Source organism: Maylandia zebra, linkage group LG18, assembly GCF_041146795.1.
Source record: "Maylandia zebra isolate NMK-2024a linkage group LG18, Mzebra_GT3a, whole genome shotgun sequence".
In the NCBI taxonomy this organism is placed as follows: domain Eukaryota; kingdom Metazoa; phylum Chordata; class Actinopteri; order Cichliformes; family Cichlidae; genus Maylandia; species Maylandia zebra.
The window spans coordinates 21,443,440-21,458,486 of NC_135184.1; the positions used below are offsets into that span (position 1 = coordinate 21,443,440).

At 38.5% G+C, this 15,047-nt stretch overlaps 1 protein-coding gene across 1 annotated transcript in view; it reads right to left on the reverse strand.

The window, feature by feature from the left end:
- The window catches only part of LOC101464089 (myomegalin), an 85,936-nt gene that overhangs the window by 68,424 nt on the left and 2,465 nt on the right, over positions 1-15,047 (reverse strand). The window contains exons 4-5 of the mRNA XM_024805933.2: positions 10,415-10,525; positions 1,991-2,067 (exon numbers count right to left, since the gene is read on the reverse strand). Coding sequence (XP_024661701.1) covers positions 1,991-2,067; positions 10,415-10,525 — 188 coding nt within the window. The remainder of the gene's footprint in view (positions 1-1,990; positions 2,068-10,414; positions 10,526-15,047) is intronic.

Here is a 15,047-nt window from a genome sequence, read left to right on the forward strand (position 1 = left end):
TGAATCAGGTACCGAAGCAGTTACGTGCGTAATGAAGCTTCGGACGTCACTGGTCACGTGACTTTTGCCAAACGAAGCAAGCCTCGACACAGTGCTTCTGAACCAGTGTGTTGTTTTTTTCGACACACGCTCCGGAGCGTCAGCTTCAAGCGGGCCAAAACTAGGTTTTAGTTTTAGTTTTGCCCTGGTTCGTTTTTGCCTTGTTTTGTATTCATGTTTTTGGCCAAATAAAAAGCTTGTTTTTTTGTTAAGATTCAGTTCCATCTCCTTCTATGTCTGCACTTGGGTCCACTCCACTAACACAATGGCTGCTCAGCCATGACAGGATTGGGCTCTTTGTCATGCTGATGGTCCCTGAGCCCGATGTTTGACACCCATGCTTTCAATGTTACTCTTACACCACTATTTAATCTCAACATATCCCAGCAAAATCCCAACCTTCAGTTCTTTAATTGTTTAATTCCACAGGGACACAAGATAAAGTGGTCACAAATAGGGATGGGTACCGGTGGGTTCTGACATAAACGGTAGTAACCAGACCGAAAAGCAGCGCACATTTCGGTGCTTTATTTCGGTGCTTTTTTTTCCTGAGCTGTGATACACTTCTAGCCAATCATTTTACGTTTCCGAGGATAGTAGGCGGGTCCAGGTACGTACGTTCTTTTAGAGCAGAGCTACAGATTAAAAATGTCCAAGGCGAAGCGGTCAAAAGTCTGGCTGTACTTCACAGCAAAATATGCAAACTCAGCAGCCTGCAACAAGTGCTTTAAGCTGATACTGTGATACTGTCAAAGGAGGTAACACCTCAAATCCGATGAAACACCTGGCGATGCATAGCGTTTTTTTTAAAAGCCCAGAAATGCGCCGTATGATAGCTTGCTGCGAGACCTCACACCGAGCACATCTACTGTGCGTGGGTTGCCTGTTATCGGACCTGGAGTTAGCAACATCCCCCAAAAACCCCGAAGAGGAGAGTCTTGGCCCCTAGCCCTGTCAGTGTAGCAGAAATGATGATGGCAGCAGCAGCCGTTCTTCTCTGGGTCAGTAGCTTAATGTTGTTCGTGTGTAATTTACGTTGAGTAGGCTAACCACGTTATTACATTAATGCATGTAAGGTGAACTAGCAAACCTCATCATAGCTACATGCGGCTGTCTTCTTGTTTGATGGCAGATACTCCCTGCACCCTGGCCAAAAAGGCTAAAATGACCAAAGAAAAAGTGGAAAACAGTTAAACATGACAGGTTTTGGACAAAGTTTGTGTTTTTTCCATTGATTAAGCACTGCTTCCAGCCAAGAGTGATACCATATATGCCCTATAGCTGCAGAAAAGGCTAACATTGATATCTTTTTACAAAAAACCAGCTGAACATGAGAGATTTTTGGACCAATTTTGTGTTCTCCATTCTTTAAGCACCGTTTGAGCACCGTTTGAGCACCGGCACCGTTTCAAAAGTACCGATTTGGCACCGGTATCGGATAAAACCTAAACGATACCCATCCCTAGACACAAATGAGAACACATATTTAAAGGTTAATGATCTACGCTTTGGCTTACTGTGTGTGTGTGTGTGTGTGTGTGTGTGTGTGTGTGTGTGTGTGTGTGTGTGTGTGTGTGTCTACCAGCAGCTGCATGGCATATGAGCTTTTAGTCATATGAAGTGTTACCATAGTTAAGACAGGACCATGTAGAGCATTACATTTATTATCCAGCAAGAACACCACTTCATGAAAGCCAAATCAGAAAAGAAAGTTAACCAAGTGCTGTGGTAATGTGTACATCAGTGAAAGAAAAGAGAAAAGACCACAGAAGAAGAAATGCAATAGAGATTATTAATAATCACAGAACATGTCTGAAGAATATTTCAACTTGATTGTTATTGATCTTTAGTTTCCAATTGGCGTTGCATCTGTCTAATTGTTATAATCTGTTAGTAGTATTTACCTTATTGTACTTTAACAACAAATTCTGATGAATATTTGTGGACTTACAGGGCTTTGTCCAAAAGGTCCTGTTTCTCCTGAAGCTCCTGCTTCAAGCTCTCTACTTCCACCTTCAGCTCGATGTTCTGCAACAGATGAAGAGCATCAAGATAATCAGTTAACACATCGTGTTATCTTAAAACAAGCTCACTCCTCGGTGCACCACCTCCTCTGCCTTATCTTAAAAATAAAACATGTGTGAGGCATAAAGAATAAAAACTAAATCATGTGAAATCTTTCATCAGTAATAAAAAATTGATTTGAGCTTCATTATTGTTAATCTACTAATAAAATAAATAAATAAATAAAACCCTCCTCATGTGGCCTTAGTTGCTAAGTAACCGTGGTACCTACAGCAAAACATGTGACATTTTTTAGATTCTTATTTACGGCGCGGTGAAAACAAAAAACAGTTGTGGTTCCTTGACTAATATTCACAGTTTTATGGCTTCTAAGCCGCTTTAACTGTCTTAAGTCTGTAAAATTATGTTTATTACCCAAGCTTGCTAGCTTTAGCACACTCTGGTCCAAAGATGGTCACTTTATGATCCAAAGAAAATGGCTACAGCCAAAATGCAAAACTTTCTGAGTTCACAAATGACAGGTGGTTAGACAATAAATTAGGCAATAAATATGGCTGATCCTTTTGTGCAGAATGGATATATATGTATATGATAAAATGTGGAAAAGCTTTTAAGTTTTCATCACTCTCTCTGCTTTTGATTTGATGTTTGTGTAAATCTCTGTCACATATTTAGCACTCATTTGTCTTGGTCCTTGTTCAGTGTCCTTAACCACTACATCTCAGGCTGTAATTGCCCCGTCTCTGCTGAGTGAATCAAGGCTTCATGGGTGTTGTGTGTCATCAGTGCGGAGCATCTGACCGAACTGTCACGGCTGGTATATTTAGAGCTGGAGAATTCAGAGCAGCTCAGATACTCGCTCGCTGTGGCCAAAAGCTGAACTCCACAGTTTGTTTACCTGCTGAGGTCCACAGGGGACATTTTAGGTGCCAATCGGAGCTCTCACACAGTGTTAGAGGACTGACAATTTAATCGTGGGGATCGTTCTTTCCATTCTGACCTCAGCAAAGCCAGAGAGGACAGATTATCTGTCTGTCTCTGTCTGTCCGTTGCAGGCTGAACAAATGCAGCTCTCAGTGGTCGGTACTGAGCAATTTAAATGTTCAGTTTTATTCCGCCTTCAAGCACGTGTGTTGACCTTTTCCTCTTTGCTGTTAGAGAGCTCTCCTGTTAAGAGTATCCAGAACTACTAACAAAAAAAAAATCAATCACCCTGAAACTAACCAATATTCATGAACTATGAGTGCTTAAATCCGCAGGGCTCTGCAGCTGTAGAGCTGCAAATATTAGTTGACTATCAAATTACTGATCAAAAGAAAACTGATTGAATATCTAAAATAACAATTATTACCTCGGCCCTGGACGTCATGTGCGGGGTCATTCTGTCTGTAAACACAGTAGCTCAAAAATATTTCAATGAAATGTTCAAACTTTGTAGTTGTGTAGAGTCAGATCATGTTAACAATCTATGAAAATTTGGGTTACATCAAAGTCTTCAAGGTCAACTCAATGAAATGTTGGTCGAAAATTGACAAAAAGCCTTAAGAGGGCCTCCAGGCCATTGGAAGTCTTTGGGAAAACAGGTTTCTGAGCTGACTTCTGTAAAACACTTTACTCATGAGTTCATGGACTTTTCGGTCATTTTAAATGCAAAATGAATTCAATCAATCCCTACTGAATCCAGTTTTTTGAAACCAAGTTGGCGACAGTGGAAACGCTCATCTCAAAACTTCAGAAACCAGTGGATGATGTCACTACATCTATCTTTTATACTGCCTATGCAGTAGCCTGAAGACAATTGATGAAATAAACCTGGACTGCAGGAAAGTGTGATGAATAATTTTTCATTGTTTCTGAAATATAAAGGAAATGAATAACTGATTTATGAAGAAACTAATGCGCAGAACCATTGACAGTGACAATAATGACCCCACAGAGGCAGAAATACTGTGTGGACTAAATGACTTCAATGTTCAGTGTATCATATCAACAGAAAAAAATAACAAAAGAAAGAGTGTTTTTTTTAAGAGTGAAGTTTGTTTAATTTAAACAAATCCATGACTATCTTAAAAAAAACCTCTACAACAAGCTGGGTTTTCTATATTTCTATGTTTAAGTTTTAAAATAAAACTATAAAGACTGTAGATATACCTTTTAGATTTGCCATTGTTCAGCGTAATGTCTTATGATAAACAATCCTTTTCAACTTATGTCACTAAGTCATGCAACAGCAGCTTTAACATATGCAATAAATATGTGATAAATGGGTTCCAGATTCCTGATGATATGAAGCCTGTCTAAAGACTCTGATAATAGCAAACATGTATTCCCGTGTGTGTGCATGTTTGTGTTTGTGTGTGCGTGTGCATGAGACAACAACATGGTTTACAGGAACTGTCTCGCAAAGAGCTCTATATATAGCCACCCATCATCGTGCACCTGCTACTTTGGCCTCTCCTGGCCTGACGGCCCTCAGCAACACATCCACTTTTAACTAAGGGTAGGGGGATGGCTGCACTTCGAACCTTGACAGGCTCACCACACAGAAATTGAACACACCTGTATCATGGGGAGTGATCAGCTAATAGTGATGTGCTATCACATCAGCTTCAATTCTTGGAATTATTATCCTGCTCATCCTGTTTTAACTGATACCAAAGATTTACATGGTTTGGTAGTATCGATAACATTAATTATACTGACAACAGCTTTTTAGATGAGTAATTTCTTTAGAAATCCATAATTTCAATGTAGATGTACAATGACAATAAAGGGGTATTCTATTTTATGCTATTGTATTCTATTCTAATTTTAAGGGTCCTTCAATAACTTCCCCAAGTTCCACACTTTTCCAGACTAAAGACTCTGGACATCTTTGTGGATTTTAAGAACATATTTGACATCACAGTGCAAATAGCTTGATGAAAACTATAGAAATAAATGTTTTAAAATCCAAATTTTAACATGTACCTTATAAACCCACCTACGTTTTTACCACCCAGTAAATTTGCAAATCTCTGTAAAATATAAATAAAAACAAAATGCAATGATATCTAAATTTTTAAGCCCATATTTTCTTTACAATAGAAGATAAAAAAAAATGTAACGTGTTTAAAGTGCAACATTTTACTATGAAAAATATCAGATAATTGAGTTTGACGGCAGCAACTTTTTTTCAAAAAAAGTATGTGGTGGTATAGAAGACTGAGTTTCTCAGAAGTAAAGATGGACAGAGGTTCATCAATCTGTGAAAAATATATAATCAAACAATTCTGAGAATCTGGAGAAATCTCTGTGCGCAAAGGACGAGGTCAAAAACCAGTACTGGATACCTGTGATTTTGGGCCTTTAGTCAGGACATGCATTAAAAACACAAATGATTCTGCCATGGAAATCACTGCATAGACTCAGGAACACTTTCCAAAATCAGTTTCTGTGAACACAGTTCACCGTGTCATCCACAGTGCTGGTTAAAGCTCTATCATGCAAAGAAGAAGCCACATGTCAACATGATCCAGAAATGCTTGCATCAAGGCAGTTTATATTTTAAAGTAGAGATCCTTTAATAACACCGAGAAAACCCCAACAATCAAACGACCCCCTTTGAGCAAGCACTGGCAACAGTAGGAAAGAAAATCTCCCTTTTAACAGGAAGAAACCAGGGATGGGCAGACATCTGCTAATGGGAGGAAAACTGTTCTGTTTCCCAAAAATTCTGTTTTGGAAAAAAAATGGATGCTGCATCCTCTGGACTGAAGAGGAGAGGGACCGTCTGGCTTGGTGTCAGTGCTGAATTCAAAAGCGTGCATCTTTATAAAGGTTTAGATCGCATGAACTCCCATCCAGACAAAGTCTTTTTCGGGAAGGCCTTGCATATTTCAGCAAGACAAACTGGATACCACATCTATTACAACAGCATGGCTTCAAAGGAGAAGATTCCAGGTGCTGAACTGACTTTCCTGCAGTCCAGTTGAGAAACTAGAATCCTATAACAGACTATCACAGGACAATGTTCCTATCCAAACGTCTGACAGCTGGTCTTCTCAGTTCCCTGACGGATTACAGACTGGTGTTAAAAGAAGAGAGGATGACACAGACCCAACTAAAACGAGCTAATATGTTTCATAAAGATGCTAAATTTTTCACTTTACGCATTCGATTTGTTTTTTGTTGTTGTTTTTTTTACATCCTATTGCAAATAAAATATGAGTTTATGAGATTTGAAAAAAGTTGCATTTTGTTTTTATTTATTTTTTTCAGAAAATACTTTTTTTGGAATTAGGTTTGTAGATCCTGGCTGCTTGTGATATTATACTGTGAAATGCTGTGTATATTTGTAGTATATTGCCATGTTTTCCTACTAATTATTGTAATCGTGTACCCATCATGTACTTGGGACAGTTACATGGTGCTAAGCTATTTTACAGGCTGTGATGTACAGGTTTATAGGTACCTCTCTGTGGGAATGCTGTGCTGCTAGCTGTTCTGTTGACAGAGCTGACCTGGCTCTCTCAAACAATGGTAAATATTTAGGGTTTTCTGGCTTCTTTAAACTCATCCATCCATCCAGCACAAAACGCTTTTTTTCTCAACTTTACCATATAAAATAGTAAGGACTCTAAAACTGAACATTTGAAGAAACAATTAAACACATTATTACATATTTATACTACACTATGTTTCTCAAATATGTTTAAGATGTGACTGAAAGTGAAACATACAAGCACGTGTTACGATGACACATGTGATAAATACATCAGTGCACTGAAGCCGGCTCTATAAATAGAGATTCTTGGGCTCTCAGAGAGATCACTATGTACCCAGGACTAACACGCCAGCCTGTACTGTATTACACAGAGATGCTTCGGAGGAAAGATGGGAACATTATCACTCTGTCATGATATTCAACACGAGCAGCTCAGGTCGGATAGCATCCACAGAACAAAGATTTAGTCTTCAAATAAAAAGTGCTTTGACTGATTAGCCTTTAGTCACACAGAGTGGGGCCTGTGAGGCACACGGATTAAACTCCAGCTGCATGTCTGTACAACATGGGATCGAGTTTACCCAATCACTGCTGGTATGCAGTAATAGCGGAGGATAAGAGGACCAACGCTCAGGTCTTGTTTGGCTGGATTAAGCAGCCATTAATTTCTCATATCAAAGAGTCGGTGGTGATCAAAAAGGAATTAGAACCAGGGGAGAACGAAAGTGATGAAGAGACGCCGGCTGGCTTTTGCAAACAGACAACAGCTGAACTGGGTCACCTTACTGTAGGTGCACACTTTGCATGCAGAGATGGACGCAGAAAACACATTTAGAAGCAGAGCAAAGCAGCATGTTCACAGAAACAGCATCCTCATAGAGACTCTATGAGAAAGACCATTGTCTTTAGATCTGCAACTAATTATTACATCTGTGAGTTTCTTGCTTTGCTCAGATAAGCAGAGAATTCTCACTGTCGATCAATGAATCTATTTAAAAATCTAATATTTTAATATATTCTGTATATTTTGACGATCTTAAAATTAATTATTGATTCTAGCACTGATTTAAAGCCAAGCATTCATTACTCCAACTATGACACTGTAACAGGTGACCTGCAGTACCAACACTCTAACCATACTTTTCTGATGCTATATTTAGCTTTATGATTCTAGCTACCCTTGTGTCTGTTTGTCAAGATTAAACTAAAACTACATGTAAATACATTTCAAAGGTGGAGCACGATCTTTAAAACTGCACAACTGGTTATGGGTTTTTGGTGGAGGATGTGCTGTCTGGATCCCTTCCTACTATATATATTTTAACTAGTTGTGGACTGTATCTTTTATTTTGTGCTCTCACAGTTTCACTCTGTATAAAAAATGTTTTGCTTGGGACAAAACCAACTTTAAAACCATTTCCAGAGATGTTCTCCCCTTAAAGCAGCACAGAATCCTAACAGACTTCAATAACCTAGTCTGTTGGAGTATTACATAATACTGGTGCTGTCGTGTTAATATTTTATTAATCAAGCCAGGGATCATGAAAATACAGTTAAAGCAATCTGAACAACATCTCTAGAAAGTGTGAATACTATGACTCCATCCTTTTACTTTAACATAGTCCATATTTCGAGAATATCTGAAGATATACTGTTGGCTGATTTTTTTAAATTTAATTTAATTGATTTGTTTGGGGGTTGTTTTGGGGGTTTTTTTGCTTCTATTAAAATCAGCTAGATCCTTGCAAAATTCAGGCTCTTGCATAAAATTATGGCTATGCAATCTACGCAATCACTGCAAATGTAAATCTAAATTGACATTTTCAAGTTTCGAATCAATTCACGTATCTAAAATACTACTTCCAGGACAAAAGCTTTACCAAGTTTCTAAATAAATGCTCCAAGCACCAATTATTTTAATTAATGTATAAGGCATATTGTTTTGCTGCACTTCAAATCAGTTCAGAGAAAATAAATATGAGATGCAATATGAGCATCCAAATGGAAGACAAATAGAAAAAAATTTAAGCATGTGTTTTACATCTTATACTCTGATTTAGAGCAGGGCAATATGCCCCAAAATATTTATCACGATATACATTTGAAAATTTGCGATAACGATATAACTGCCACTAGACAAAATACTTTACAACTCCACAACTTTATTAGTGCAAAAAAACCCAAAGATCAATGTATTTTCACTTAAACAAGCAGCTTTTTTATGTGCATTAAAGTTATATAAAAATTTAACAGTGCAAATGCAAATTCCTTGCTGAGAGTTTAACCAAAAGGCATTTCCAGTGGAAAGTGGCCGACATATCCTCAGCACAACCATGTATAATATCCACAAAACTTAAAAAGAGGTTATACACACACAATACGGTAATATTATGTTGAAGCACAGTACGTACGTGCCTGCCTACGATAGCCGCAACGCTCCGACAATCCATCAAGCGGTGCAGGTTTGTAGCTTAGCAAAGTCGTACTAAAACATTTGACAGATTTTTGAGCGCCGTGTACCACATAAAATCATTTCGAGGTCAGTAAAAACAACCAGAATTCATACATAAGGCACACGGGATTATAAGGGGCACTGTCGATTTTCATAAAAATCAAAGGACTGATTTTAAGTGTGCCGTATTTTTCAAAAAACACGGTAATAACGACGGCCCGCTAGCATGCTCTACCAAAAATAGTGCTTTGTTGTGTATCTGACAGCCGAAAGCTAAACCAGTTCCACACCACTGAAGTTGCAGCATTTTTACAAACTAAGTCTGGTTCATCCGTTTCATTCAACGATCCTTTCGCCCTTCTCATTGCCGCCATGCTTTTTCCGCCATGTGCGTATGAAAAGAAAGGCACTGCACATGCACATTTTACCCATATTCTATCATGATATTTCATTTTCTTATCGTTGCCCAACATTATACCGGTATTACCGTGAAAGGTATGATATGGCCCAGCCCTACTCGGATTTAAACATGAATGCCATTACAAGCAATGTAATTACAAGAATTAACTATAGATAAAATACGCATTTTTTATGATATAATGTTAAATGTGTTACTTACATAACTAAATTACAGTATAAGACAAATCTTATAAGATCTACAATGTATCCATATAAAACATAAACCTTTACAGTATCTACAAATGCAAATGTATTTGCAAAATAAAATAAGGTATCCAGATTCAGGTTGTCATGAAAACCGCTGTATAAAACAAGTTATTGTTAGTATTATTACTGACACAACTAGAGCTTCAATGTCAATTTAATATCTCTTTTGATAACGTTTGTGCTACTCTTTCATTTTGAGTTGTAATAAAAAGTAATAAGGTTCAACATTTTACTTACAGCTCACACACAACCAATAAATATTTTTTCATGACAGGAGTCATTTGATTTTTATTATAAGCTATTTTCTGACATTGTGGTGTTGTTCTACATGTTTATGCAGCCTTGGATGTGTCTGAGTGTTTCTGTGCTGTGAATCAAACAATGGGCACAAAACCCCAAATGCCAGTATGAAGCACCCCGGATAGGAAAAGAGAAGCCAGCCAAACCAGCCAGAAACATGTACTGCATTAAAAATACTACAAAAAGAGGTAGTTGGAGGTTAGTGTTTCACAGGACAGCCATGTCTTGTAACACGCACTTGGTAAAGTCCCATCACCTCAACCAAACCAGTGTGACAGCTGGATCAACAAACATGTCTCAGTAAAGCAATGGTTTATGACAGTCACCACATGTGACTGATAAATGAATAAATTCATTTAATTAACTGTAAACACAAAATCAGCTATCACCAAAAGTCAAGTAGTTTGCCACTACTTTCCTAATAATTAGAGAGCTGTCCCACTCACCGTGCGGTAGACATCTTCACTGCTCTCCTCATACTTCTGCTGGATCCTCTCCTCCAGGAAGTAGATTCGGAGCTTGAGGCTGAAGTTCTCCTTCTTCAGGTCATTCAGGTGCTGTGATAAAGTACGGTAACCGTTAGACATGACTGTCAAAGTGCATCCACACTGCTTGACATGATGTCCATCATAGATCAGAAATGAATAGCTGTCCTCGACTTCTCCATGTCATGGAGAAAAGGAGTCCATTTCAAAGTACAGCAGCTCTTAAGCATGCCCTTTTGTTAGAGTCCAGGAACTGACAGATATGCCTTCCTCAAAAAAAAAAAAGAATATTTACAAAGTGTCATTCTTGCATCTAACAGGCCATAAGGACACAATCTACAAAATCACTCACACATACTAAATCTAACACACTCACACATACATGCACACACACACACGCGCGCGCTGAGGTTTTCAGGGGCGTTTGCAGTGCAGAGGGCTACTCTGCAGCCCGGCGGTCAGAGATGCAGCCGTGCGAGCTCCATGGTGTGTTGTGGTCTGCACAGGAAGGGGACAGGAGCTTATCTTACTGGGGGGAGACATGTCTGGAATCCCAGACTGCCACGGGAGATGGGAGGAAAGGGAGAGGAGGGGAGGAGGGAGTCAAAAAGACTCACAGTTACTTGTGATATGAAAGGAAATCTCACACCTCTGTAAAAAAAAAAGGGGGGGGGGGGGGTGAGATGTGAGGCACTTTCTGATCTTTTCTTTTTGTCTGCATTGTTTTTCTGTATGGATTCAAACCACTGTCAAAATCCACCACTGCTGAACTTGGGATATGACAATTTTTCTATAACACCTGCTTTATTTTTTATTTAGCTTTGCTATAGTTTAAGTAACTAAACTTTCACAACCAAATTAGTACCTGTCATATCCCATTCTGGGGGTTTTCTGAAGCTCCTTTTCTTAAAAATAGTATATAAATATCATCTTCAATATCTTACTCAGGGTACAGATTGTCTTAACCTAAACATTCACGGTGAGTTAAATGTAGAAGCCAGTTGGGAAAATTAGCAGTAGCAGTAGCTCTTTTAGCCTCTTGCATTATTAGAAAATGTATTTTTTATTTATGGTTTTGACAGAAATGTCAGTTTGTGGCAGAAGCAGGAGATATTTCAGATAAAGAAAACCACAGAAAAATCCATTCTTGCTTTCAGCACTAAAGTGCAAACAAAGTTAGCAAACAGCTAAAGCCGTTTAACAATAATTAGCTAAATAGCTCTTTCTAAAGCTCTTTTAGTGAGCTACAGGAAAAGCAAATATGGGACATATGGCTGACTGGAAGCAACACATATGAGTATGTGTCGATGCTAATGTTGTTTTGCATCTTTTGGAACCTTGCTGTCATTTTTTTTCTCCTCTTACACTAATAATGATGTTGAAGATGGATTAGCCCACCCTGATTTTACCATAGCCTGTGATAGCTACACAATCAGCTCTGGGAATGAAGTTGAGAGACACTGGTGGGAGTGAAACAGGCAGGTGAGTGGAAAGAAGTTAAAGAAATAGGAAACCTGGGAGCAGTGAGCCACAGTGCTATTAATAGGTAGCTGTCCTCAATCTCACTGTGGAGAATCCCTGAATGTCCCTCAGAGAAACTAGCAAACTGAAAGAATTGAACTCAAGAGTGAAAAAGGAAAAACGGGTTCTACATATCCTAACAATACAAACATAAGCTGAAACCAAGTGTGAAAAGATTGGATAATACAGAGACACAGACAGGACAATTAGATCATTTTTAGTTCATGATGCTTTCAGTGAGTGTGTCCATTATAGTGTCAGGTTACATGCTGTTGCTAAATAATTCAGAGCAAAGATAGGCTGGGCGCCAAGCAGAGTCTCCACGTGACATCAGGGATGACATCATCTACCTCTACATTTAAACTCTGCACACAACATAGTCGCATCCTCATAAATAATCACACACGTGTCCACTCTTCATCAAAGAGAAATAAATTGGATTTATGATGTGTATGTATAACTCTGCACTGTGTTGTTTGAAGTGCTGTTTGGTGTAAATGTGCCGGCCACGCTCTCTCAGAAATTACCTCAGCTCTCGTGACTGTTTGGTCCCTGATCCCATTTTAACTGGGCTTATCAGCTCCTCCAGCAGGTTTTATTCTTATAAAGTGCATGTCCAAAAACACACATTTTTAGAGACAAGCACGGAGATGTCATATACTGTGGAGAACCTGGGGATCCGTTTCTTGGTCTATAACAGTCTCTTTAATTGAATATAGTAGTAGAAGAATTTAGGTTGCTGATGTTATTATTGGGTACATTGCAAATGAGCGATATACTGTATTATTTGCACTGACACCCCAAATAAAAAGTAAAAAAGAGCAAATGATTGCTCTAACATGCAGTTCAGAAACAGTCACAAGGTTTAATGAAATAATTTGTGTTGCTGGACATGAATTTTCTCCCATTTCTTTTAAATACCGATGATTTTTGTCTGATTTTACTTTCACTGAATTGATATCATTTCATATTTTCTGTGAGACCATGCACTAACAGTTAAACATTATGGGTTCCCTGTGATGATTTGTTGTCTTCTAGGGCAAGACTTTGCAGTAGCATGCATATGGAGGCATGTGCAGTGCTGTGGAAAAGTATTCCCCCCCTTTCTGCTTTCATAGTTTTTGGCATATTTGTCACACTTAAATGTTTCAGATCATCAAACAAATTTCAGTATTAGACAAAGATATCCTGAATAAATACAAAATACAAGTTTTAATTAAGCTATCCAAACGTACCCAAGGTATCCTATCCAAAAGTAATCGCTCCCCAACCCTAATAAACTAGTTGTGCAACAACAATTGCAATCAAGTGTTTGTGATACCTGACAATGAGTCTTTCACAATACTGTGGAGGAATTTTAGCCCCACTCTTACTTGCAGAATTCTTTTAATTCAGCCACAATAGAGGGTTTTCCAGCATGAACAGTCTGTTTAAGGTCATGCCAAAGGATCTCAATCTTATTTAAGTCGAGACTTTTACTAGGTCCCTTCAAAAACTTCATCTGATTATTTCTATGCCATTTAGAGGTGGACTGGCTGGTGTGTTGCAGATCATTGTCCTGCTGCATAACCCAAGTGTGCTTGAGCTTCAGGGCATGACCTGGTGGCCCATACAGTCTCCTTTAGGATTTTCTGGTAGAGAGGCGATTCATAGTTGCATCAATTACAGCAAGTCATCCAGGTCCTGAAGCAGCAAAGCAGCCCCCAACCATCACACTAACACATCCATGTTTGAATGCTGGTATGATTTTCTTTCTGTGAAATGCTCTTTAGTTTTATGCAGCTTTAACAGGACTCAAAACTTCCAAAAAGTTCAACTTTTGTCTCGTCAGTCCAAAGAATATTTTTCCAAAAGTTTTGGGGATCATCAAGATGATTTCTGATGTTGACGTGCTCTTGGAGTAATTTTTGTAGGCCAACTATTCCTGGGAAGGTGGTCGGCCAAGTTTTCTCTATTTGTGGACAATATCTCTCACTGTAGTTCAACGGAGTCCCAAAGCTTTAGAAATGGTTTTGTAACCCTGTCCACACCGATATATGTCAGTGACGTTGTTTCTCAGTTGTTTTCTTAGATCGTGGTGTGATTTGCTGCTTTTTGAGATCTTTTAACCGACTAAACAGGTTAAATTTAATTGATGTGTTGCTTCAACAGTTCTGACAGTAATGTGGCCTGGATGGGTTTTTTAGTTTCAGGTTGTTGTTGTTGTTGTTGCTGTTTGTTTGTTTTTAAATGAAATCCCTGTAGAAACGTAAGCATGGCAAAACTGTCCATCTATCTCATTAAAAAGGGTGCGATTTTTCTGTGCTTGTGTAAGGTGACAGAAAAACATATACTGCAATTCATCCCCTCTTTATTATCAGTTTTCACTTTAGTAATGCATCGGGAAATCACATATGAATATTATAGCATTATAGCAAAAATAAATGAGTTCTACATGTACAATTAGGGCCATAATTTGTTGGAAAACAAACATGCTTTGTAGTTTTGCCTCTGTACCCCACCACAGCGCTTTTTAAATCAATTTTAAATCAGTATGTAACAACTCTTTAGGAAATGCTACCATTTTATACACAACTGCCCATTTTCAGAGGCTCAAAACTAATTGGACACTTGACTCACAAGCAGTTTCATGGCCACTTCCCTTGTTATTTCATGGCAAATGAATCGAACGTAATATCTGAAATTGATTCAGTGCTGAATTTGTATTTTATAGCTTTTCACTGTCATTTTAAATATGAGCCCCTAAAGGACATCAGATTAGACTAAACACCAAAATAAGCCTCTCAGAGAAACCGTGAAAAAACATTAGGAGTGACCAAATCATCAGCCTGTATATTCTTACTCTCTGCTCAGATTTAGACAAATGCTGCAACACTGATCAAACAGTGCTTCATAGTTCAAAAGGGTAATGACCCAAAGCTACACAGATTCTCAAGGCACAGAAATGGGATATTCATCAATGGATAAGCCAGTGACCTGATCTCAACTGTACAGAGCATGCTTTTATGGCTATTCAGTACAAGCCGAAGGCAGAAAGACCCACAAACAAGCAGCAACTGACAATGGCAGCGGT